General features: G+C 48.9%; 1 protein-coding gene across 1 annotated transcript in view; it reads right to left on the reverse strand.

Annotated features, from left to right (window-relative positions):
• Nucleotides 1-2266, reverse strand: part of TECR (trans-2,3-enoyl-CoA reductase) — a 286254-nt gene extending 283988 nt beyond the window's left edge. The window contains exon 1 of the mRNA XM_086960913.1: nucleotides 2074-2266. Coding sequence (XP_086817039.1) covers nucleotides 2074-2088 — 15 coding nt within the window. The 5' untranslated portion in view covers nucleotides 2089-2266. The remainder of the gene's footprint in view (nucleotides 1-2073) is intronic.
• Between the last annotated feature and the right edge of the window lie 24999 nt (nucleotides 2267-27265).

Below are 27265 nucleotides of genomic sequence, written 5' to 3' on the forward strand. Positions count from 1 at the left end.
GGCCTTTATTTTGTGTAATGAGTTAACACGTTTTATTTATATTGATACTTTTCTCACATTTTAATATGTCCTGCAACAGGTGTTGTACTCATTATTAATGCGACTATTCCAAAGTCTCTTTTGTTCTGAGCCACACTGATTATTAGCCTGAATAGTGCTGTTGATGGTGTGACTGTATTCATTTAAAAGCTGTTAATCTGCATATAAGAGAAGTACTTGCAAGGAAAATGCAAGGGCAAAATGAATACTCCATAGAAATGTATTTGCATCATTATGTCTTGCCACTGCCTCTAATCCCGCCCACTAACTTTACCCCAGCTCAATTTAATGAGTACCAAAAATTTATTTTTTCTATTTAAAAGACTTATTATTATTGCTGTTCAACAACTCTGATGACAGCAGTTGGGTTAGGGGGTACATTTTCTTGCCCCTGGTGTACTTTCTTGGGTATAAACAACAAATGTTAAGAGATATTAAAATGGATGACCCATTTAAAATGTGTTTGCTGCTCTAAAGCAGTGTCTTAATCACACACAGGGCTGTAGCCAGACTTGAGCCACAAGAGACATCATGTTTTTAATTTACACTCTAAAGCTTTTTAAACACCTGACAACCGCCTCTGCTGCTGGCCTGCATTTTTTTACGATATACCAAGCTTTCGTAGGCAAGGCCTTTTCCATGCAATCATTTTACATACAGCCCAGTCTAGCCTGCATGTAGTCCTGCAAGGGCATTGGATTGATTGATGTGTTTTTAATGGAGGGTCTAGTAACTCCGGTCACTGCAAAGGAAGGAGGGTTAGGTGGCGTACCAATGGGGGTTGTGATGGCACTGCTGCTTTTTTGGGGGTTGCTTGCTGCTACTAGGTACATCGGAGTGGACACCCGCCTCAGTATGTCTAGGCGGCCTCTTGCTATGGCCGCCTTTGTTTTCCCCAGGCCATGATTGCTGCCTTTTATTAAGGTGGCATTACTGGATGGGAGTTTGTTACAACCAGTTAAGGGCCGATGCCAGAGACATTTTAAGGCATGGGCTCTAAATTGGCATTAATGATGACCTTTGTTTCAGTAGAGCTGCTGTGACAGTTTTATGTTATTGTCCATCAATATAAATTCTAATTCAGATCCTAAAGAGTTGTTCTTTGTTCAGCTATAGACAGTTCCTGAGACAACCGGACCGCACCTTGGTATTGTTCTGATTACTGACAATGTTACAAATGACGTAGTTTAATATGTTGAGTGTTTCCCACTTTCTCATTAAAACTTTGAGCAAGACAATATAGAGGCATTTCATTAAATGTTGGAGGTTTCAAATCAAAATACACCAGGATTTCTGGGTGGTGGGGCAAAGTGGTGGGCCGGGCGGGCACCCTCCATGTACTTCGCAGGGGGGCTCCCTCAAGTTTCGTTACGCCACTGACTGTGCATGCTGGGCAAGAATTACGTGACCATGTCAAACGAGCTGCACTGACTGGACACTGAAAGACCTACTTCTCCCAGCATCTGCACTTGCAACACTACATGGGAGAGACCAAACAAAACAATGTCACTTGCCACCGTGCACGTCTCTTTCTACATCTCATGAAATCAATGGAGGACCCGATCTTACTTACTACACTGTATTTCCATGGTCTAAAGACATTTTTTCACACCAGGCAAGGTTTAGAAAGGTCAATGTCACCAACGTATTGCAAGCTCAGTGTTTTAGCGCCCTAAACCACCTACTTCAACGCCCTGTGGGTATCCCTGCACCCAAAACAAACTGTAGAGCATGCCGTAAACGAGAGGTATTTAAGGTCAGATCGGAGTTTAGGTGTCAAATTAAGAAATACATGGTTGGAGTCAAGAAATAAGGAGGATGGTTCCTTTTCAATGATAGAGTGCTCTACCTAGACACGGGTTGTAATATCAAGAGTTAAGAGAAGCAACATTTTTTGTCCAGCAGTTGGTGCAAGTAACTTTTTTGTCCAAAGCTGTCAGAGGTTCAAGCTAAAGCCCCCGCAAAATCCTGCAGCGCATGCGCGACCAAGCACCTGCGCCCTGGCAGTTGATTACGTTTACTGCGGCTACTCACCTCATAGTGCTTCATTTCTGCAGTCGCCGCCTCGCGGAAACTACGTCACGACCGAATCCGTTCCTACCGCCCTCGCGAACACTACTAATAGTTGAGCAACACTGAGCGGACAGGAAGGACGAAACGCTGCCTGCACCTCAAAGACACGAACCAAGAGCGATGGGAGTTGCTCATCACAATTAGCCAATCAGAGCGCTGCGACAAGCTTCCCCATGGAAACGAGGCCTTCCGATTCCTACGTTGCCAATCAAAAATGTCCTTTTAGTGAAATGACGGATGAATAAACCAATAATAGTGAAACGGTCGGAAGTGCAAAGTAGCCAATGAAATGAATAGAAGTGAAGATGAGTAGTGACAGCCCTTGCTCCAATCAGAGTGCATCCCTCGATACAAGGCCTTCGTTTCCCTCCAATAGGAGGATGATTGTATTCGCCTCCCTTGCACCTGTTTGGTTATTTGGAGACTGCCTGACTCTTCAGAATACTTTCTTATTTTGAGGCTGAGACAGGGGCGGGGAGGAGTTTTCCAGCCCTGGTTGTAACCTCCATGCCTTCTAGGTGGCCTTGGAGCTCGCGTAATATTGCCTGTGGGACTTGTGCCCTCTCGTTTGGGAGTTCCGCTGCTTTATGAGCTCTCTTTTTCATGTTGACCACTGCCATTTGCATGCTGGGAGTTGTAGTCCTCTGCACTTGGGGTGGCTGTTTCGATTGATTCTATAGCAGGACCAGAGGCTTCACTTTCTTTACTGATTTTTCCCAGCAGCTAGTCTAAAACAACTTCCCTGGCAGTGCTTAATTTGAACCAGTGGTTTACAGTGCTCAGCACCAGCACTTTTCAAGAGCGCCAGTTAAGGACACATTAATTTACAGGGAAATCAAGTGATCTGCCCATAATCACAGGATGTTAAGCCAACACCGAGACTCAAACCTGGTTCCCCAGCTCCAAAGTTGGTAGCTCTGGCCATTACACCACATTCTCTCCCCACTTTCACGGTTAGTAGTTGGTTCTGTTTAGGCAGCGCTAACAGGAGAAATGGGCTGGTGCAAGCTGCCTCTTAACGAGAGCTCCAGCACTTACGTTTTTTTTTTACAAATTAACCACTGCCCTTGAGTACATAAAGGTGTCATAAATACATGTGACCTCAATAACCAATAGCAATGTCCACGATAGTATTTAATGGCATATCACCCTCTCCAGGGCCGGTCCTAGAACTTCTGGGTCCCCGGGCGAAAGGGAAGATGTGAGGCCCCTCTAATATACATGAAACATTCAGTCGCGGCCGGCATGACTCACGGGTCAATCAATCAATCAGGAGTTTGTTAAATCGCAACTACTCACCCGTAAGTGTTTCAAGGCGCTAGGGGTGGGGGTGGGGGGCGCAGGTTCCATTCCATCAAGGAGGAGGTCTGTCGAAGAGCCAGGTTTTGAGGTTTCTTGCGAAGATGGGGAGCGATGTTGTCTGTCTGAGGTGGAGCGGAAGGGCGTTCCATGCTTTGGCAGCGAGGAAGGAGAAGGAGCGGCCTCCCGATCCGGTCTTTCTGGTGCGGGGGACCTCGGCGTAGGAGAGCTGGGCTGATCGTAGGGTCCTTTGGGGTGCGTGGAATTTGAGCCGGCTGTTCAGGTATGCTGGTCCGGTGCCGTGGAGGGCCTTGTGTGCGTGGGTGAGCATCTTAGGTTTAAAGTATTTTTATTAAGGTACAAAAAACATGGGGAAGGGAATAGGAGGTCAAGCGAACATACAGTACAAGACGCGAAACGTTGCAGCGATTCAAAAGGAAAGTAGGGAGGCAGGAAGCCCCGGAGGGCAACAGGGCATAAGTCATAAGGCAATAAGGCAGTGCAAATGACCCTCCAGTAGACCCCCATTCCCCGAGCAAGGCCGAGCTGGAGTAGCGTCCCGCAACACAGTGAAAAAACACACCATCCCTCCAACCCCCCGTCCCCGGAAAAATAGAAGAAAGAAAAGCAAAGGAGAAAAAGGAAGAAAACAATACCCCAACATCCCCGTCCGAAAGTCAGCAATTAGAAGCATGTAACCCCGCCCCCCACCCCCAGCCCAAACCCCCCGATCCCGCCACATTCACTCCGTTGGAGCCGCCGGCGGCGTCAGCCTAAGGAGTCGCAGGTACCGTGGACATGTGAGCTCGCGGAATTCCGTGGACAGCAGTGCTAAAAAGGGGTGCCAGAGCTCTTCAAACTGGTCTACATTCCCAGCTACTGTTAGCGACATCTTCTCCATACCCAGTACCTGCCAGAGCCGGTGTAGCCAGCCAGTGATAGAGGGGGCAGTGGGGGTACGCCAGAGTACAAGGATGTTTTGAACCGCTGAGCCTAGCGCAATCGCAATCTGTCTACCCCTGCGGGACTTCAGCGGGTACATCAGGTCATTGGGGAGGCCTAGCAAGACATACGCAGGGAAGCGCGGGAGCTCGATCTCAAAATGCCTATCCACCTCATCCAAGACCTCCTTCCAATAGGTCGACAGCACCGGGCACTCCCAGAGAATGTGCGTGAGGGTGCCTTCCTGTCCGCAGCCGCGCCAGCAACCTTTATCGCCGATTTTGCGCATCTCGTAGAGCCTCTCCGGGGTGTAATACCAATAGGTGGACACCTTAGTAAAGGTCTCCGTCAGCCCAGTGTGGTACGCAGAGTGCCTCGCCCGATACGCGATCCTCTCCCATTCCTTGTGGCTCAAGGTCCTGCCCAATTCCCTGTGCCAGCGCTCCCTCCCAGGGTTATGGTAATGAAACGGCGGGGGTTGGAGAAACTTATACAAGTCGGTGATAAGCTTGGCATCCGAGGTCCGGGTTACCAGCCACCGCTCATAGGGCGTAATCGAACGGGCAGCGACGTCGCGCACTGGGGGTTGAAGAGCCCAGTGGCGGACTTGCATATAACGCAGTCTGTCCCCCTCCGTTAGGCCAAACTCCTGACGGAGCTGCTGGAAGGGGAGCACGCCCTCCGGCCCGTAGATCTGGAAAAGCGCCCTACAACCCGCGCTCACCCAGTGGGAAAAGGCTCCCGGTTCCAGACCCGGAGTGAAGTCTGGATTGCCAGCAATGGGAGTAAACGGTGATGGAAAAGTGGTGAGCTCGCGAAGCTCACACACCGCGTCCCACACTCGCAGCGGAACCCGGGTGATAAAGGAGGCGTAGAGATTAGGCGGGCGGTGAGTGCGCCGCAGGAACGGGACTTCCTGGAGGGTACGGCCCGCAACTGCCTGGTCCTGAAAGAGCCAGTGCTTGTCCGATTCCCACCGGCTCCACTCCACCAAATATCGAAGTTGCGCCGCCTGAAAGTACTTCCGGAGGTCCGGGACACCGAGACCCCCCGCCTCCGGGGCAAGCATGGAGAGGACCCGTTTCATCCGGGGCCTACGGCCTTGCCACACAAAGCGGGAGATGTCAGCCTGCGCCTGCCGTATCCAACCCACAGGGGGCTGTAAAGGTAGAGCGCGAAAAAGATACAGGATCTGAGGCAGTATCGTCATCTTCACCGCTGCGATACGGCCCAGCCACGAGAGCAGGCCTTTGTTCCATCGGCTGAGTTCCTCCTTGATCTTTTTGCCCAGGGAGGAATAGTTGGCTGTGACCATTGCAGGTAGGGAGGGTGCAAGCAAAATCCCCAGGTAAGGCACCGTGGAGGAGGACCATTGCAGAGGAAAAAGACGCTGGAGGTCCCGCCTAGTGTCGACAGAGAGTGACACATCCAGGGCAGCCGATTTAGACATATTCATTTTGAAGCCCGCCACGCGGGCAAAGGAGTTCAGTTCCTGGACGCAGGCAGGGAGCGACCGCTTGGGGTCATCCAGGGTCAGCAGGACATCGTCCGCATATAAGCTGACAGTATGGGTGTATTGCCCCATCTTCACCCCAATAGCATCCGGGTTATCACGAATCCTCTGGGCAAACGGCTCCATATAGAGGGCAAACAGGAGCGGCGAAAGGGGGCAGCCCTGTCTCGTGCCGCGTTCAATGGCAAAGCTGCCGGAGCTGTGTCCGTTGACACGCACTGATGCTGACGGCCTCCTATAACAATTAAAGACCATAGTGCGGAACTTCTCGCCGATCCCCAGTTTCCCGAGAACCAGCTCGAGGTACGGCCAATGAACCCTATCAAAGGCCTTCTCCGCGTCGACCGACAGCAGCATCCGCTCCCCCGGGACGCGTGAGGCCTTTTCTAGCACGTGCGTCACCCTCTTGGTGTTGTCGATCGTTTGCCTACCGGGCACAAAACCGGCCTGGTCCGCCTCCACCAGACCTGGTAGGTGCAGACCCAATCTGGCCGCCAAGATCCCCGTGTAAAGCTTGAGGTCCACGTTTAGAAGTGAGATGGGCCGATACGAGCCGCACAGAGTCCGGTCCTTCCCCGGTTTCGGAATAACCGACACAGTCGCCGAGAGGAGGTCCGGTGGGATGGCTCCCGGTTCAGAGAAGGAATTGAATAAGCGAGCCAGGAGAGGCGCGACAGTGGGACAGAAGGTCTTGTAAAACAAGGCCGTATAGCCATCCGGGCCCGGGGCCTTGCCGTGCTTTAACCGTGCAATAGCGGAGATGACCTCCTCCACATGAATGCTCCTCTCTAGGTGGTCCGCCTGGGCGGGATCCAGGACAGGGAGGGATACTGATTCCAAATAGGCCTCAGCCTCTCCCGGTGGGGAGGGCTCCGCAGCGTACAGCGCCTCGTAGAAGGCACGGAAGGAATCCGCCACCTCCGCGTCACCGGAAATCGGGACCCCGTCCGCTCCCACTAGCTCCTTTACAACGTTGCGCTGCTGCGCAGCCCTGAGCCGGTGGGCCAGGAGCTTACCGCATCTGTCTCCGCCGGTGTAAAAGGCATGTTTCAAGCGCAACGCCGCATACTCCGCCCGGTCCAGGTCCAACGCAGAGAGGAGTTTCCGCGCCGCCTTCAGCTGCCTCCAAACTCGAGGAGCCCCCGTCCGGCGGTGAACCTGTTCAAGTTCCCTGACCTGCGCTGTTAGTTCCTCCCTCTTACGTTGCCGCTCCTTGTTCTCCGCCGAGGAAATGGAGATAAACTCCCCTCTGACGACCGCTTTCAAAGCCGCCCACTGCGTTGCTAGGGACGTGTCGGAGTTGTTATTGTGGGTCAGGTACTCCTGAATGACCTCCTCCACTCGCTTCACCACCGATTTCTTATGGAGAAGCGTGTCCCGAAGCCGCCACATCCCTCTAGAGGGGGGGGCCGCCGGCCAAGCAAATATTCCGGAAACCGGCGCATGGTCGGACAGGGACAAAACCCCGATGTCTGCCGCCGTGGCGGCCGAGCGAAGCGGTCCGCTCACCAAGAGGTAGTCCAACCGCGAATAAGTGCGGTGTGCGTGGGAGAAATATGAGTAGTCCCTATCGGCGGGGTGCATGGTGCGCCAGAGGTCATGCAGATCCATCTCTGCAATCTGGTCCTGAACCGCTCTAGAAAGCTCCCCCGTCTGCGGAAATCGCTGGGCAGACCTATCCAAAGTGGAGTCGAAGACCATGTTCAGGTCTCCCCCCAGAATGACGTGGCGATCGGGCGAGGCAGTAACGTCCACCAACACAGATTCCAGGAAGCGATCCTGGTGGTCATTTGGGCTGTACACGGAGCCAACCGTGAAGGCAACACCCCCCAGACGCATGCGATACACCAGAAGCCTCCCCTTCTGCTCGGCATGTTTATACAACACCTCACCCCTGAAGGAGCTGGCTAGAAGAATGGCTACCCCCGCAGTCTTAGTCGCAGCCGAGGAAAAGAGTTGCGTGGGGAACTTGGCTGAGCGCAACCTATGGCAATCTTTAGAGAGTAAATGGGTTTCCTGCAGGAGGCAGATATCCGCCTGCGACCCTTCTAGCAGGGAGAGGATCGCCCTACGCTTCACAGGATTATTCAGACCCTTAACGTTAAGGGTCACTACTTTCAGGGACGGCATCGCTCCCAGGGAAGCAAAGCGCTATGCAGCAAGCGAGGGATCAGTGGAGGGGGCGCGCGGGGCAGGGGCGCAGGGAAGGCCAGAGTCGGCTTCGCATGTGTTCGGACATTATCGGACGGGACCCCCCCAACACCAAACCAGCTCTTGAACCCCCCCAAAACCAACCCATGGCAACCAGCCAAAACCAAAAACAAGAACAAACACCCCATTGTCTCAGTCTAGCCCAAGTGGGCGAGTCTGTAGAAACCAGTCAAGTGGACGTCCAGCCACACACCTCCAACCTCTCCCCCCCAACCCCCAGCCCCAGCCCAGCATCGTAGAAGTTAAGAGTCTCTCCCCCCGGAGTAAAGTTAGGCCGTTTGGGCCACGCCATTAGATTCAGGCAAGTTCCTGGCCGCAGTCCTCAGGGCCTCCGCCATATCCGCCCTGATGGTAGGGGAGTCAGGGCGACTCGCCGTCGCCGACGATTGGCGCCTCCTCGATCTCCGTCGGCCCCGCCGCTCGGGGCGCCTCCATGCGGGTGTCGCCCCTTCTTCCTCTGTAGCTGTGAGTCCCAGCACCCCACAGACATCTTGTAAGGAGCGCAGCTGATGTAGCACCCCATTCCATCGGAAGATAAGACGGAAGGGGTGACCCCAGGAGTAGGCCGTCTCGTGCTCTCGCAGAAAGTCCGTAGCGATGCGGAAAGACCTGCGCTTCTGCAGTGTGATGGCGGACAGGTCTTGATAGAGCGCCACAGGTCGTTCTCGGAAGGACAGCGGCTGCTTCCTGCGGGCCTCTGTCATGATGCGCTCCTTCAGGGGGAAATCCGGCAGGAATGCCAGGATATCAGGCGGGGGTGCCGATGACTGGCGCTGGCGGCCCACCCTGTGTGCTCTGTCGATACGGATTGGGAAGTCCGCTTCTTCTCCCAAGATGTCGCGGAACAGGTCCTGCAGATAGGCCACTAGGTCCGCACCCTCATCCGCGGACGGCACGCCTCGCACCCGGATGTTATTCCGTCTGGACCTGTTCTCGAGGTCCTCAGAGTGGGCCTGGAGCTCGACACACTGCTCCCGCAGGCGGAGAACGTCTTGCTGGAGATGAACTATCTCTTCATCGTGATGTTGGGCCGCCGTTTCCACAGTGTCGACCCGCTCGCCTAGGCCCTCGATTTCCCTACGCCCTTCACGGACCTCTCCGGCCACCTCGGTCTTGAGAGTCTGGAATTCCTCCTTGAGGGTGCTGAATAAGTCCTCCATGAAGGACCTCGTGACTGGTGGTTCGCCTCCGGCGGTGTCTGTTGAGGCCCGGGAGGACCCCGGGGACGGCTGCGCCCTGTCTCGCAGTTGCTGGGCCCTGCCGAGCATGTCCGGTAGAGTGCGATCTCCCCGTGCCGCGCCTCGTCTCCCAGCCATCTTGGCCTCCGCGGTGGATGAAGCCTAGAGCTGGCCGCTGCAAATGTACTCAGCCGCTCGTGGGCACCAGATGTGAAGACCTCACCGAGGACAAGGGTAGTGCGTCACAGGCGACAAAATGGCGGCACGGGCCAGGGCGAGACGACCATCGAGCCAGTCAGGGCGATAATCAAGGTTCAGGTCGGAGGCCCTCAGCCGCGTGCTTCCAGGGAGGGCGGCAGATGCATAGGCACCAAGATGAACCGAGGCGCCTGTATGACAAGGGCGCTGGCGAGGGTCACCAGTACCAGCTCCTCAACGACAAGATGGCGGGAGGGCGGAACCTAGGGGGGCAGCCCAGGCCAGCAAGTCTATGGGCGACCCTCAAACAGCAATGGGTCGGGAAAGTGCGAAACCAGTGTCCCCCAGTTTCACCAGCTAGTACGCCCGGCTTGGTACCGCACAAACTCCAACGTCCCTCGCTTCCAGGCTCGGGGTCCGCAAGGCGTCATACACCGACACCCATGGCAGGGGGGTAGATCGCCGACATAGGTCTGGGGTTTGTCGTCCAGCGATGACTCTGGCCACCAGGCCGCCGGCCAGGAAGCCTCCGCACTTCACGGAGTCCGTCGAGTCCGTTCCCTCGGGATCCCCAGCTTTCAGCACTCGGCCCAGCCGAGGCGCGCGGACAGCGCCGCACTACGCTCCGCCTCCAGGCCCTTCTCCTCGGGGCGATCCAGGCTCCACTCCTCGAATCGAGCGTTGAACAAACTTTTCGGGGACTTCCCCCGGGGCAACAGAGGGCAAAGTGGTATCAAAATGTGCCCCAAGAACTCCGGCACAGTTCTCTCGCCCGCAGTGCAGCCGCGGGGGGAGAGAAGCGCAGGAATCGGGGCTCGAGCTGAGCTGGGCCGGAGGAGCTACGGGAGGAAGCGTCCGCTCACCCCGCCATCTTGGCCACGCCCCCTGGGTGAGCATCTTAAAGGTGATTCTCGCCTCGACGGGGAGCCAGTGGAGTGTGCGCAGGTGCTGGGAGACGTGGCAGTGTTTTGGCAGGTTGAGGACCAGTCTTGCGGCGGCATTCTGGATGTTCTGTAGCTTGCGGATGAGGTTTTTGTTTATTCCGGCGTAGAGTGCGTTGCCGTAGTCAAGTCTGCTGGTGACCAGGGCGTGAGTGACTGTCTTTTGGTGTTCGAGGGGGATCCATTTGAAGGTCTTACGAAGGAGGTGGAGGGTGTGGAAGCAGGAAGATGAGACAGAGTTGATCTGGCGGTCCATTTTGAGCTCGGAGTCCAGGATGATTCCAAGGTTGTGTGCGTGGTCTGTGGGGGTTGGCGGGTTTCCGATGGCGGTGGGCCACCAGGTGTCGCTCCAGGCGTCGTAGTTTGGGCCCATGATGAGTACTTCTGTTTTGTTGGTGTTTAGTTGTAGGCAGCTGTTTTTCATCCATTGGCGACGGCTTCCATGCCAGTGAGGGGGTCATGCGGGGGGTTCGCGTGCGGGGAGGGTAATTTAAAAATAAAATATACTTACCTTCCTAGGTCTCGCATTGTCTCTGCTCCTGACCTGCGTTCCTGCCTCTGGCAGGAACAAGAAGCAGGCAGCCTCCCTCCCCTAAGCCAATCACAACACTGCAATGGCAGCATTGTGATTGGTCAGGACGCCGAGCAGCCAGGCGCCTATGGAGAGGTCATTTTCTCCATGTAGGGTTCATTGCAGCCTACATGGAGAAAGGCCAGATTGCAAAGAATGAGGGAGCAGAGGAGCACTCAACCTAATCTATTATAAGGAACTTTAGCTATCCTCCTGAGATATTGGATCAAACGATTGATAGATTGGCGATCGTAGACAGACAAACCTTGTTGAATCCCACGGCTGGAGCACAGAAACAAGGTATTACATTTGTATCAAAATACTTTACTGCCTCTTCCAGAATCAAAAAAATCATTCTGAAAAAATGGGAACTATTACAATGTGAAAGTGACTTTAATGGGATTTTTTTGGAGAAACCTATTTTTGCCTATACTAGGGGTAGAAACTTGATGGATATTATTAGAACCCCGAACAGGAAGAACACTGTTAATGAATATAAAGGAACCTTGCGCTGTTGGAACTGTATTCATTGCAACAATATAATAACTGTCAATTACATTATACATCCCACATCTGGTAAAAAAATACAGTTACGCCACTCTGGCGATTGTAATACCACTAACATTGTTTACTGCTTGAAATGCCCGTGTGGCAAGTTGTATATAGGTAAAACTGAACGTAAACTGAAGACAAGGCTCACAGAGCACAAAATTAATTTTAGATGTCAAAGCAGAACCACAGCAGTTGCTATCCACTGGATTGAAGCTAAACACAACATTGCTCAACTTAGAGCACAGATCATCGAAGTAGCGGCAGAACATGAAGGTTGTGATAATAATGCTAAACTTCTCCAGAGGGAACTGTTTTGGATTGAACATCTTAATACTCTGATACCGAATGGACTCAATGACAGAGTGGATTACAGTTGTTTCCTATAAACTCACCTTCATGGGGATCGTTTTTCCGGATACCCCTACTTGGCATCTCGTTATCTTGCACAGTCAACATTTCATACTTTATAATCAAACGTAAGCTTTCCTCACAATGTGCACAACATGCATCCAGCATGATATACTTGTACACATGTTAGCAACTTTCCTTGACACATGAGGATATCACAGAAATTACATAGATACTCAATCCCTATATATCATTATACCAGTAGTTTTGGTCATTAGTCGAGTATCCATATAAGTATTGTGAAGTTTTTTTCATGAATTACCTACAATCAATCATCAGATTGTAACTACCTTAGGTAGAGGTTATGAAGTGCATTATGTCTATTAATATGACATCTATTTATACTATGGTATCTGTTTTTTGAAGATATGGGTCCAGTTTTTATGTTTACCCGATGATAAACCCATCATAGTCACTAGATTTAAATGCAATTCTGTCAAATATTTATTTTACTAGATGGTATTACTGTGGATATTTTGTTCTTCATTAACTTCATACCGCCCAATAGCTTTGCATCGAGATAATCGGGAAATTCCATACATGGATTTATTCTTAGTAATGTAGTTAGCTAAAGATTCGGACACTTGTTTTTATGTAAACACACGTCACGCACAGATATATCTGCACAGGTTAGCTCGAGTCTTTTTTATTATTATTCAGGTAAAATAGTCAAATAACTTTGTGTATGTTGTATAACCAACAACGAACTATCGTTTTTGAGAACATTCTTGTTCAACTACATATCCCATAATTCTTGCCGTAAAGTAGTTCAGGGACTCTATTTAAGGCTGTATGGTATCCTTCCGCAGCATTTTCCACTCGTGTTGAGTATCTTAGAGTTTAGAAGTAGCATCCAACAGCCGCTGGTAAGATTTTATGTGCATAGCCACTGGTATTTACACGCAGAAACACATTCGGTATGAAGTTCTCATTTAAGTTTCACCACGGTCTTGTCTTTTTAGCTATTGCGGATAACTGAAACGGTTACATATCGGAAACGCTGAAGCTGACACACCATATTTCCAGTATCGAGTAGATTAGATACTCATCCAGGTACTTTGACTCCCATATTTCTTCCAGACATAGCACGTGTTATGATCAGGCACTAGTACTGTTTTTGAATATGTTGCGTTTTTTACCGCAGTACTTGTTATGTTTAGTATCCTTATCCACCTGAGATCTCGCGCTTTCATTCAGTTTGCACTGATCCCAACCAGTGATAATGCCGCATCTAAGTTGTTGGTTATATCTTGGCTTTTCCGTTACTGTTTTTCTAGATTGCGCTGTGTTACCCCGTACAACCCCTTCATATCAGAAGCTAGCATTTGGAAGTAGCTACAAGGTATGCAACCCGTACTACTTAGTTCATGACTATTCAGATTTATCTACCTGCATATACGCCCTGCTTGTCCATATACTTTAGTTTCAGTGGTGGGTTTTGAAATAGCATCATATAACATTTTTTAAACATTAGTATCATTCCATGACGATCAACGTGGTTCATGTATATTATTTTTTCCGATGCACCGAAAAGAACAATCATGTTATATTCAGTATAGCTATGATAGGTGTTTTATTAAACATCACATGCTTGTGATTTATGGTATCTTGTGATTTTCCTCCACTAGTATTGTTATAACAGATTCAAATGGTTGTAATTTTTTCTTATTCTTCCAACTTTCTCATTATATACCTTTGTTTGTGATCAAGGAAAGTAATTTGTATATCTTATCAATCAGTATGATCTATGTGTTTGATAACGTTTTTTGAGATGCAATGGATTATTTAACTACTTAGGAGCTATTCTTGTGCAAGAATAGTTGTAACATGGTTTACTACTGCCCAGTATTATCTCATATTTTCGTTTTGGTCCCTCAAAATGTTTCTACTAGATTTTTATAACATGTATGTTCAAAAGATCACCTTCATGCATTTATGTTTTTTCCAGGTATGCGTCCCTGAAGAAGGGAACAGGTTTTCCCGAAATGCATTGGGCAACGCTTCTTCACACACTTAGTTATCATTATGTTTCTCCATGTAACACATGAAATGGATAATAATGTGATTCTGGGAAGCTTTTGACATGATATGTATTGTCATTAGATTCAGTTATATGTATAAATTGTCAGCAACTATGTATCATAGGTAATATTGATGCTTGAATCAGTAAAGTGTTTGATCACTTGATTGCAAAACAATAAATTTGCAAATATCTTGAATTCTTGAAAAATTATGTTTTGTTTTGATTAATTATTCTTTGCATTGGTTTAAAAAAACAGAGAAAGGATTTCTCTCGGTACAGTGCACACTGCAGGTAGGCTTCGCGTACCTATACATACATTGAAAGGCCAGAGTGCGCATGACTGGTTTGGTTGCCCAAGAGGGCCGACCAAACAGTCAGAGCCCTGAGCAGTGGGCAAGGCACTCCTACCCTGCCCTAAAGCAGACCTGCCTGTCCCCCACCAAACACTTCTGCTTTCTCGCAGTGCGAGAAGCAGAAACATAAAATGGTAGTTTTAGCATTTTGTGTTTCTGCTTCTCGCACTGTGAGAAAGCAGTGGTGCGACACTCCTCCGCCATAGTGGAGAAGCCACCCTTGGTAACATCACAAGAAGTGACATCACGGAAAGTGACATTGCAGGACTATTGATCTTATTTGGCATCCCTGACGAGATCTAACGTGGATATCATTAACATGGACAAAAAGATAAGTATACAAATGAAATAAGTCCATATATTTAAAAACTGTATTGAATGGATTACATTTGTCACATTGGATGGAAAAGCGATGTGCAGGTCTCGCAAAGATGTATATTATTTACTCCTCGTTAACTGATTGTTTCCAGATGAGCGCATGATACAATTTCAAGTTCTGCCTCATAAAGGGGGGAGATCCTGTTGAGGTAATGAGGGGCGGGATCATTCAAAATATAAAATGGCAAAAGAGAAAACCTCTCACACCATGGATAAAATTGCACATTTCAAAGGCTCCCTTATCTTTCTGTGCCATTATTGTGCTACCTTAGAATAACATTATTACTTCGTAATTTGTTTTAACGTAAATCCTCTCGCCAGTATCCCACACGCACATGCTAAGAGACGTAGGACAATCTTTTTTGTGTGTGGGCTCTTTACTCGCCAGAATTATGTTAAGTGCAAAAACACAACTCATATAGTACAAAGTTACAAGACACCATTGCAAACAAATAAAGATTGTACATAAATAAAAAAAGACTTAGAACAACCGAGACCAATGCTAAATCATACATTGAATTGAAGGTATGCTTCAGATTCAAGGGGTTTTCAAATCAACGTTTTTGATTTGGTGGTAGAACTGTACGAAGTAGAAGTGGCCGCCTTTAGTGCTGGTGGAGCCCTGTGCGACAATGTTGGTGCCCCGAATGACTCGCTCTGCCACGGATTCCCTCACTACCACCCTTTAACAGTGCCTCTCAAGTCAGACCCTCCAGCTTATCGCGATTTCGCGATTTGCAAAAAAATCGCGAAATCGGCCGATCTGTTGAAATGCCGCGATATTTGGGCAAAAGCCCGCGAAATTTGCCGTTTCCGCCGTTTCAGCCTTATAATCCAGCACCATGCGCACCCATTTTCCATTCCCCAGCTGTAGGGCGAGCTAAAAGGTGTGAGAGCGCGACCCTTTGTGAAACGCCCTCTGTCATTCATCCGCCATCCTGTGGTGAGGTGATCTGCGGGCGCCCCGCTGACTGACTGTTGCTGAAACGCATTTGATGTGTCGGTGTTGGGGGTAACACCCTTATTCGGGTGCTAATCTGTCCACCTGTTCACCAATACAGACGAACAATCACTGGAGTAAACACTTCTGTGTACTCCGCACCGGGCTACAATGCAGAGCGAGAGACAGCAGGAACCGAGCAAGACAAAGGGCGGCTGCAAACACTACGAAGGACAGGGTAGCCGTTCAGAGAGACGATGCTATCTATCCCACCAGCGAATAAGAAAACGATACAATATCCAGCACCATTTATTATTGCATCTCAATAAGGGGTGGTGGAGGGATATAAATGATGCAGCAGGGGCAGTGGCGCCGGGACCCCAGGTTGTGGAATGCCCACTGAAGATCAAATATGGCGCCCTTGCTTTTACAACTCACTCGGGGGATAGCGGCCTATTTTCCTTTGTTTGTATTAGGGCCCATTGCAATTGTTAAAAAGGGTTCCAAAGACAACCGGTAACCAAAGACCCTTTTATGTTGCCCGGCGGTATCGCCTCTATGACCCACCAATATTAATCAAATGAAGAAGCAGGCGCTGGAGACTGGAAGGCGGGAAACGAGGATTTTATTCTCTCCGGAGGAGAACACATCAATTCAGACAGCAAGTATCGTCACGAGGTGCTCTAGCCACATCTCTGAGGCCTGGCCTCTTATACTAGGGTTTATGACCTTTATTGCACATAACACATTCTTGCAACACTTTAGTATTAAAAAGAACATCCTCGGAATCTCCCCCGCAGGCCCGTTCCCACACACGTTTACAGTTGGATTCCCCACCCCGGTCACAACAGGTGATGGTTGTCGCACAGCAGGGCATTCCGCCGATTCACGGAATGCATGGGGTTTGATCGGATCTCATGGGGTGGGGGCTTTGATCGGTTCGGGGATCTTTTGATGGGGAGGGGGAAGCTTCCTACTGTACGGGGTAATAAACAGTATCCGCAGGGCCAGGTGGCGGCCTGGGAACAAGGAAGACAAACGGGGGCACAGAAAAAGGGGTTTGCATCAAAAGGGTTTGAGGCCACGAAAGGAATGTGGGGAGGTGTCGCGCTGGGAACAGGATGGGATTCCGTGGAGAAGCTGCGCTGAAGAGGGGTTTATGACCCAAGGCATGAGAGAGCGGGGGTTGTCAGCGTGCGGGGGAATGCTTGCGAGGTTAAGAGAGAGAGAGAGACGCGCTGGCTATTAGCGAGGGGCAGGGAGGCCATGGTGCTCAAAATGGCTGCCGCTTACGCGCACGAATGGGCTTGGAAGGGGGGGGGGGGCAAGATGGCGCCGATAATGTTCACCAAGTTTGTATTTATTTTTCACAGTCCTCCCTTTAACATTTCCAAGACATCTTGCTGGCCTATTTCCTATCTACACCTATATGCAGTGATCATAAGTAAGGGAGAGGGGACTTAGGCGAAAGAACTGTACGTAAACATCACATTATAAACATCATATTGAAAAATCTCATCAGTTAGTAGGCGGGTTCATCGTTAAGTTGGTTGCAGGAAAAGTCATCGTAATGCAATATCAGACTAGAATTACGTAGCGAGGGCGTTGGGTACAGATCATAGAATAAGAACTGGTAAGTTATCATATAAGTAAGTCCTTTTTGTATACGGCGGGTGCATAGTCAGTCCAATGGTGATTGGGAGAGAAAGGAGATACAGTAAAAATATCAGAGTTCTCGTTGTCCTTTTGTCGTCTTCTGTCGGCACTGTTGAACACCTGGATTACCTATCAACAGAAATGTTCATGTGGATTGAGTCGTTGGGGTAATTGTGAGATCAGTTCGTTTCTTGAGTCTCTGTGGTGGGCATTTCCTGTTGCTTCCATCATCTTCAAGGTGCTTGGTAGCGGGCAGAACCACAGACTTTGTTTATCCTTTCTTCGGGGGCGACCCTTGGTGGAGTTCTAGGTCACCGTTCTGGGATTTAACACAGTTCGTGGTCTACTTAGTCGGAGCTCCCTCCCTTCTGACGCAGGGAGTACTCTTCTCTGGGTAGCTCAGTAGGATTTGGAGGAACTTGGGAGTTCGGGTGGAAAGGTGCGGGTGTGAACAGTCCTTATGGTAGGTCGGAGGAGGAGGGGATGGAGCAAGGCCAAGTCGGGAACAGATCAGGGGGAGGCGGAGAGTTTTGCGTCAGGCGAGTCCGTGACCATGTTCAGAGAGCGGGGGCTTTTTGGCACACGTTGATCATAGAGCAGGGGCTTCAGGTCAGCCCTTTCCTTTAGCCTTGTCTGAAACAGTGCCCCGTCCGGCGTCTCCATACTGCTGTGGTCTCGCCTCGGCCTCCGTCGCTGATGTTCCACAATCCGCAGTCAGGCCGCGTGCTCCCACATCCGGTCTCTTTCTCCTCCAACAGTGATATCCTTAAATGAGTGTTGAAAAGACAGTCTTTAGAGATTTTGCAGAAAAAGGTAATTACATGAATCTATTTTCTCTCCCAACACCAAGCAACTGGGGTAAGCACTCGCTACATTTGAGATTTTTGCGGCTAACGTATAAACAATTGATGATGGATTTGCTGGATTCCTTACAACTTCCTTTTGTTGGCTAATTCTTTGACGCTTTGATGATTATAACGTTCATTTGTCATATGTCTATAATAGTAGATGTCAGTTCTTCTGGCAGAGACCCATTTCCCTAGTACGAGTCTTGAAAGGCTAGGCTGGTCTTCAGGGCTTTGTATTTTACAAGAAGTGCAACGTGCTATTCACCATAGTCTGATAGGCATCCTTCTGAGGGATGACCATAGGCTAAACAAGTCTTCATTACATCAAAACATTTTATTTTCAGCAAGGCTTACAGCAATGAGGTCTTTCGATTTTCGATCTAATTTTTAACTTTGCATACATCTTTCTAACTTTCTATATAAATCCTCGCAACCTGGTTACTACAAAAAAACTCGGGGGGGGGGTGGTTTGCTATAATTATTAAACTTATCCTCGGGGAAGGTGGGATCTTATGAAAAACGATTAAGGACACAGTGAATCGGAGCAAGGGGCGTTTTTCAAGTTCTCGTTCAAGGCAGCTGATACCAAACTAGGGGTATTTTGGGTAGATGGGGGTGTCTCGATTATTTCTTACAGCTTGGGGTACGGAGACAATTTTCAATGGGGATGGTCGCATTACCACAGACATATTTTATCATAGAAGCCACTGACAAATAGTTCCCTGAGAGTGGGTCAAATTTAGGGAACCTTAGTCGTCTTACCTGTCCTTTTCCTATCGGTCAATTTAAATTGCATCCATATTTTAGTAGAAAAGGAGAGGTAGTAACGTGGTACCGATACAATTTTATTTAGGACAAATTTGTGCAAATACTTGTGGTATTTGGGGCCAATCAGGAGGTGCACCAGGTTCGCCAATTAGGTGCCAGTTGCTAGGAAGAGGGAAAGTGTGGAGGAGTGGAAAAGTGAGTGAGAGAGAGAGAGAGAGAGAGAGAGAGAGAGAGAGAGAGAGAGAGAGAGAGACAGACAATAGGCCAAACAGTACACGTGTGACATGGGGAATGACCGTGTATTGTTTGGGCTATTCAGTGCGTTACCCATCGTTAGACGTTTCGGGTCTGTGTTAGGAGGTAGAAAGCATGCAGTTTTGGGACAGAAGAGTATTAGATCAGGTAAAAAGGTCGCATTGGGTAGAGCGTCCTTGTTGTGCCGTTTTGCAGCGCTAGTCCGTCTTCATGCATCGGGCGTGACGTGGTTCCAGATCCCTTATGATACTTTAATCGGGATTCTAATGTAGCCTGCAGAGGGAAAAAGGGGGAAAAAAGGGGGAGGTAGGGGGACAACATTCGAACACATCAAATGTATGGGCACGAAAGTCCTTTACTTACCACATACTCGTACTTATCTCTTCGGGATATAATCCCTTAGGGTTTTGGTTTCCTAAAGTCATGGGGGCAGGCAATGTGATAGGTGGTTCGTGGGGAGGTCCGAGGATGGTATTAAGGATCGTGTGTAGTGAAAACGCTAAAAAGAGGAATCAGAGGTGCCTAGCGCGAGGTACCCGGTTTCGTAGATGTATCCGGTCATCGGGATCCCTAAATCATTCCCAAAGCTGTGATGTTCTTAAGGCATACCAGTTCTTCGTTCAACCCTGTACCTTAGTACCTTCGACCACCATATCCTTATAACAATTTATCAATCACACCATTCTACTTTACCCATTCTCTGAAGTCGAGGTCCTTCTTCATACGTCAGTTCCTGAGCTTAGTCGCATATCTTGGAGGCAGCGTATCATACCTTCGATTTGACCATCAACCCAGGGCCGAACAACCATTTCTCGCATAACCTTAAAAAAAGAGCAGAACAGTTGCGCACAGAAAAACCCTCCCACCGATACCCGCATTTACAAAAAGTACGCGATGCCTATCCTTAACTTTTTAAGACCTTTATTTGTAGAATTATTCAGTACGAAAAATGTGAGAGCGCAATTCATATTTTGGCCTGACATGTCGTCGATGGAAGCACATACAGTAGGTGTTATTTTATAGCACAAGAACATGAAAAATGGTCTAATTAATTATTTGCAAGTAACCAGAAACATTTCATTGCGTGACGAAGGAATCAGGGGCATTTCAGTTCATAAATGGAAACACAGTCAAGCTCATCATAATCACATTTCCAAGATGTACATCGCGGGTGTGCATCGTAAGCGGCGTTATGTATCAGTTACTACGAATACCAAAAATAATTTGTTCATTGAAATCAACATTTTACGGAATCCTTCTTAAATGTTTGCCAAGTGAACCCTCCTCCCTTTAACATCGAGTGCGCAATGGTTCATATATATACATATATATCTTAGTACATCAAGTTTCATTAGCTAAGGAACACCACGAGGCATCCGTTAGTTTCCATTGATACCAGCGCCATTTTGGGCGAGGCCGGTTTAGTCCGGAAGTAGCATCAGGGGCAAAATATCCCCGACAATTGGCGGTTGGACCAGAGTCCCTTTCGGTAGTCCAAAAGAAAACTGTGCTAACAAAGGGGCTGGTGGTGTGGACCGTCAATCAAGAGAGGGAGGGGGTAAAGTCTCTCTTACCGGGTCATGTTGATGTTCAGCCGGAACTTGCTCGAGTTCGTTAGCCCATAATGTTCCTGGGTGGTTCAGACGGAAGCTGATGCAGACACGAGAGCACCGCCATCTTGTTGCTGTGCCGTGGTTATTTCATTTGAGATCAATGCAACTGTTCCTCACCGGAAGCCTGAAGGGGCCGAGGGCTCTTGGGACTTTGGTAGAATCTTCAAAGTCGAGGGGATGTTTGTCGATGGTGGGGGCTTGCGCCCAGGTGGGCGAGTGCCCGAGTTGCAATTTCGGACAAAGTTACTCCAGCGGCCTAGACCCGCCTTTTGAGGGCCCAGACGCCATTTTTTAGACCCTGTGGCAGCCACCTTTGCCGTATCCATCAGGAGTGGAAGAAGACTTCTTGTGATGGCGAAAGACAGAGCATCATGTTGCTGGAGCAGGACATTTTGGTTCGGGGCGCCAGGGTGCAGCAGTGGAGCCTTCATCTGGGGAGGTGAGGGAGTCTCACCCGTGCTGTCTCCCTCTCCCGGCGCATCCTACACCGTCCCTTGGAATCAGGGGCGCACATGATGACCACCCTACACCCCTGATTCCGACTCTTGGGGGACCACTGTACATCCGGTGCTCCGTAAATATGCCCGTCGGACATTGTGTGTCCTGTACTACGCAAGTATACCAGCCGGGTCTTGTATATCCTGTACTGAGAAAATATACGAGTCGGGCATCGTGTGTCCTGTGTTGCGGAAATATGGCCGTCGCCCGGCTGGAGGACATCGGCGTCGGGCCAGGGCAGGGAAGCCTCCTACCTGTGGAGGTGGAAGAGGCTCGTCCGCGTCGCCTCCTCCTCCCTGCCCACCCTGAATCCGTTCGATGGAGGAATTCGTGATGGCCGGACCAGGAGATACAAGGGAGGGGGTCACTTTCATCCGCCCCCTCCCTATTCGCGGTCCGGGGGACGCCATCCCTGGAAGGGCAATATGGGAAGACCATTTCATTGCCCGCTGTGTGGGGTCTCCAGTACCTTCTCGCCAGCAATCTCTTTTTGGGCTCATGGTTGCTGGCAGGCCCCGCCCCACACGTGCTATGTGTTTCGGATGGGCGGGACCATCAAACTGTTACATTGGAAGACTTCCGGAGTGAGCATAATATGTTTTTGTATTTTCCTATTAGTAAAGTTTGTTTTCTAGAGAGTTCTACTAGTTATTCTATTTACTGTTGGTTGTGTGTTTTTCCGTAATTAAATCCTGAGTTATATAATAGACGCTTGGCTTTCTTGAGTCTTTTCTCTAACGGGGGGTTGTTTACACTGACCTGCAGTTGTGTTTGTTTTTCAGAGTGGGGGAGCAACAGAGAGCAATCAGTCCCAGAACTCTAACATGTCGTTAAAATTGGTCTGACGAAATCTGTGCCATCGAGCATAATCAAACGGGGTGGCCCTGTCTGTTCTGTCTGCACTAGTCTGATTGGTTTTTATCTCACGTCCTTTTCCTTTCTGTCGGTCCGTCCTTTCTGTCAACCCTCCATTCTTACCTATGCTTTGCAGAGTCGGGCATTGGGCTTTCCAGTGTCCAAGACATTTACAGAAAGCACATTGGTTTTGTTTTAAATCTGTCCGTCCTGTGCGTAATGTTGGGGGATTACCTTCGGGTCGTTGTGTTCCGGGGTTGGCTTGTCGGCACATCCCTTTACACCGTTCGCTTTTCATGTCTACTCCTCGGGACTGTGCCATCGCTGGCCCTTCCCTTTGCCTACTAGACGTTTGGAGGGTTGTCCGTCGTGTTCCCTCACCTTTTCTGAATTCGTCGCCTTCCCTTCGTCGCGTGGCTTCTTTGCGCCACATACCGAGACTATCGAGCATAATAGGTGTTGTTTCATTCCTACGAAGGGCTATTTCTACTGTTTCTATCTTGTCGAGATCAAAGGATCCTCTCAGTGGCCACTGTCTTTCTCGATCCATTTTCGTATATTTATGCCACAGCTCACTATAGGCTATAGCAATTAATCCATGCTTCATGAACATGTCCTTATTAGGGGTGCCTTCCAGCGGAGCCGGATGGTTCATCTCTAATAGGCGGTCCGGGTAAACCAGGCTACTAACCAGTGGGGAGAAGACAGGCATGACGGATCACAATGGGATAATAGTCAGCACTACCTATCTTATCACTGCGCGCAAAGACTAGACAGAATATTTCTATTCTACGTTGTTTGCACGTAGTGAATACCTCATAAACCAATTCTGAGCAATCAATCAATGTTAGGCCAAAAATAAAAAATCAATATGGTCAATGGGGAGAATAGGTAGGCTCGCTAAGGTTCGCGTCACCTACCCTTTCACTATCTGCAAAGAGGGGGGCCTATTTTTCCCTGTTTGCAGACAGAGAATCTCCAGAAAACAATCTATAACAGTTAATCAATGGGGGGGAAGGGGCAATTGTTCAGTGGGGGAGAAAGATAGGTCCGACGGGTGCGTACCTATCCTTCGCTGTTTATAAAGGGAGAGCCTGTTGTTTCTCCGTTTGTAGACAGTGAATCTCCAATAAATTAACACAAAGTAATACTAGTATTTTCTCAACAATTATCAATCACTTTCAACTATCTATCACTTTCGCAATTCGTCGTGTTTACACGACCTTACCCGGACCGCATGGACAGTTTCTCGTCTTCCGAATCCAGCGCCCGATCGTCCTCTTCTCTTCGTAATTCTTGTGGCACTCCTGATGGTTCCCAGTCAGGACCGTAGATCACTCGAGAGAGGTCTGTTCGGAACCAGTGAAGTTCGGATGATCGGCTGTCAGACGAGGGTCTATCGGACAGGGTACCTTCCGATCGTTGCAGTCGTTCACTCTGTCGTCGGGACCTCTCCCACTGGATCCACGAGTCGCTGATGGGCCCCACGTTTTGGGCGCCAATTGTTAAAAAGGGTTCCAAAGACAACCGGTAACCAAAGACCCTTTTATGTTGCCCGGCGGTATCGCCTCTATGACCCACCAATATTAATCAAATGAAGAAGCAGGCGCTGGAGACTGGAAGGCGGGAAACAAGGATTTTATTCTCTCCGGAGGAGAACACATCAATTCAGACAGCAAGTATCGTCACGAGGTGCTCTAGCCACATCTCTGAGGCCTGGCCTCTTATACTAGGGTTTATGACCTTTATTGCACATAACACATTCTTGCAACACTTTAGTATTAAAAAGAACATCCTCGGAATCTCCCCCGCAGGCCCGTTCCCACACACGTTTACAGTTGGATTCCCCACCCCGGTCACAACAGGTGATGGTTGTCGCACAGCAGGGCATTCCGCCGATTCACGGAATGCATGGGGTTTGATCGGATCTCATGGGGTGGGGGCTTTGATCGGTTCGGGGATCTTTTGATGGGGAGGGGGAAGCTTCCTACTGTACGGGGTAATAAACAGTATCCGCAGGGCCAGGTGGCGGCCTGGGAACAAGGAAGACAAACGGGGGCACAGAAAAAGGGGTTTGCATCAAAAGGGTTTGAGGCCACGAAAGGAATGTGGGGAGGTGTCGCGCTGGGAACAGGATGGGATTCCGTGGAGAAGCTGCGCTGAAGAGGGGTTTATGACCCAAGGCATGAGAGAGCGGGGGTTGTCAGCGTGCGGGGGAATGCTTGCGAGGTTAAGAGAGAGAGAGAGACGCGCTGGCTATTAGCGAGGGGCAGGGAGGCCATGGTGCTCAAAATGGCTGCCGCTTACGCGCACGAATGGGCTTGGAAGGGGGGGGGCAAGATGGCGCCGATAATGTTCACCAAGTTTGTATTTATTTTTCACACAATCTAATTTCGCCACAGATCGCAGTTTAGTCATACTACAATGCATTACGTCCTTACATTTATTTAGGTTTGTCATGCTGTGCTCGAGCAGAAGCAAATTCCAATGCGAAGAGGAACCGAAATCCATGGCTAGGGGGCTGTCTGTTAATAGTAATCATTTTCATTCAATGTCTTTTCAGTCATTCCGACATCTATGGGGTGTGTTATTTACAGCATGTAACTCTGTGATGCTCACCTTCTGTGTTCAGCGGCCATCCACTTTAGGACAAGCATTTACAATGCAATGGTCTCGGCATCATTAAAGGTAGAGCTATTGGCTTTGCTCATGACATTTCTTTTTTTTCTTTAAATCATAAATAAATGGCATTGTCATTTACATTGCTAGTACACAGCACTCTGCACTCAACAGCACACACCACTCTGCACCTGCACTCACTGCTCTGCACACTCACTCTGCACACTCACTCTGCACTCACTACTCTGCACTCACTACTCTGCACTCTGCACTCACTACTCTGCACTCACTACTCTGCACTCACCACTCTGCACTCACTACTCTGCACTCACTACTCTGACAACTTAGGGATAAAAGTACGTCAAAGATGACCTTTTCCAGACACAACACCAGTTTGGGTTCAAATAAATAGGGCATCTTTGTGAAATAAGGATCAATGATATTCGTTGCACAAGGCAATTCTCCGAGGTTTAAAAGATGCTGAGAGCATAATGACCCATCCACCTAAGAAAATCAGACCCTCCAGCTTATCGCGTGTTAGATATCTGTGTTTGGTGTTGCAAAAAACCCAAAATAAAATGCCGCTAAATGCCGCTAAATTTCCATTTTTGTGCCGCTAAATTTGCCAATCCATGCCGCTATATCCTGGGGGTTCTGTCAAGTCTCTATAACCACATTCTCGCTCAGATGCATTTAATTTGATTTACAGCGCCACTGACACCAATGTAGGGTTTCAGAGAACTTTATATCACACATTGCACACAGACAATTAATCATACGTGTGTAAATCACAAAAGGTTATGTTACATAAGACAAAAGACTAGGAGTCACATGACAATCATACTAGTAGGCAGTATAGCTTAATAGTGACTGATCTGGAGACACATAAACTCTGAATTTAGAATGTAATACCATGGTTGGGGGTTCTCTTTAATAACCAGAATTGATTTCTGCCCAAATGAACCCTTTTTGTACCATTAGGATAATCAAAGACTGGGGGAAAAACCATAACACTGTAATTTATACCTTGCAGTTTGCATGCAGCTCTTAGATGACAGTTAATAGCTCATTGTTCTATGTTAGGATTTTGACTTATAAACTGCAAGTAACAATAGGATCTCTCTGACAAAAGCAGTAACCCACTGGTCTATTTACATTATGTGGACTTAGTGATCTGCATGGTACATGTTCTTTGCATCAGGCACATTAACCCTCTGCGTTAACTTTCCACAAGTCAAAACTTCCACTTGTCTAAACTCCATCTCTCTCTCTAGGAAGAACATTAATCATCGGAGTTATCATAACATTTTTATTGCCGCCGAAAATTGCTGGAGGCCAGGAAGGAGGCAGCAAGAGTTAAGGCCATGACTACGGGGCCGGAAGGGACCAGTTTCAATGTCCATTGCTTATATTTTTACAAAACGTAAGCAATATGATTTAAAAAGACCACATTAGTGAATACAGAGCCGCGGTATGCATTTTGTTTTCCAATCCGCCCATGAAGCAGGTATTGCAGTACATCCAGGAATGGTGCACGTCCCCACCCGGGGGAAACAATGCTGTTCAGAGAAAGACAAGAAAGCAAAAGTAGTGCTTCACTGGCAAACTCTGTAAGGTGGCACTAATGGGTTTTGGGTGTGAATAAAATCAATCTAGCCCCTTTTCGACCCACTCGGTCTTGCTTTTGTTATCGTTTACATTTTGAACCTTTTATTTCTCTCCATCCCAAGGCTGCACTTTGGAAGTGAAAAATGTCAGAAAAAATATGACCTTTCCAGCAAAAGTGTTTTTATTTTTTGGATTCATTTCACAGGGGAACAAATAAAGGAAAGAGGGAGTACTGGCTACAAGGCCTAGGGAAGGGGGCCCGACACCTGAACCTTGCAGTGTATTGTAGTGCTTAGAGGCCAAGGGAAAGGGGGCCCCCTCCCCATGGCCTTCGAAGCAGTAACGAGGCATTTGTAAAACACTGCCCTGCACCTGCAGTTCTACATTCATCTTAAATACACATTTCCATTAGAAAAAATGGGTGATGCAAAAGTTAACAAAAGCCAGTCGATCTGGATACCCCTTCCTCCCCTCACCCACCTCGCCTTACCTGTATCCGCCAGGTCCTGGAAACTAAGGGGCCTTCTGTCACCTAGCAACAAAATGCAGAAAGGGAATGGCTGGTACTTAACAGAGGTACTGCCCTGCCCCTGACACTGTGAGCCCTAATTGGTGGCCTGGCTGCTGTGCCTTCCCCACTCTGTCCCTTCCCCCCACCCCTGCACCCCCAGGAATACCAACATGCCTAGACCAGCAAGGACGACTCCAGACATCTCGCATGTGTATTGTGATTGTGTGGGGAGGGGGCCCTAGAGGAGCAGTTGGGCAATCTGTGAAAGTTTGGTATTTCACAGTGAAGCTGGACCCCCTGTTGTAGTGTTGTTCCTATATTCCCAATAGGCTCTGCGCATTGGAATAGTATATCCCATATATATGATGTAGGACTTATGTCAGTAGGTCTCTATCGAAGATACTAAACTTAATTG

Source organism: Lissotriton vulgaris, chromosome 1_1 (genome assembly GCF_964263255.1).
Source record: "Lissotriton vulgaris chromosome 1_1, aLisVul1.2, whole genome shotgun sequence".
Classification (NCBI taxonomy): domain Eukaryota; kingdom Metazoa; phylum Chordata; class Amphibia; order Caudata; family Salamandridae; genus Lissotriton; species Lissotriton vulgaris.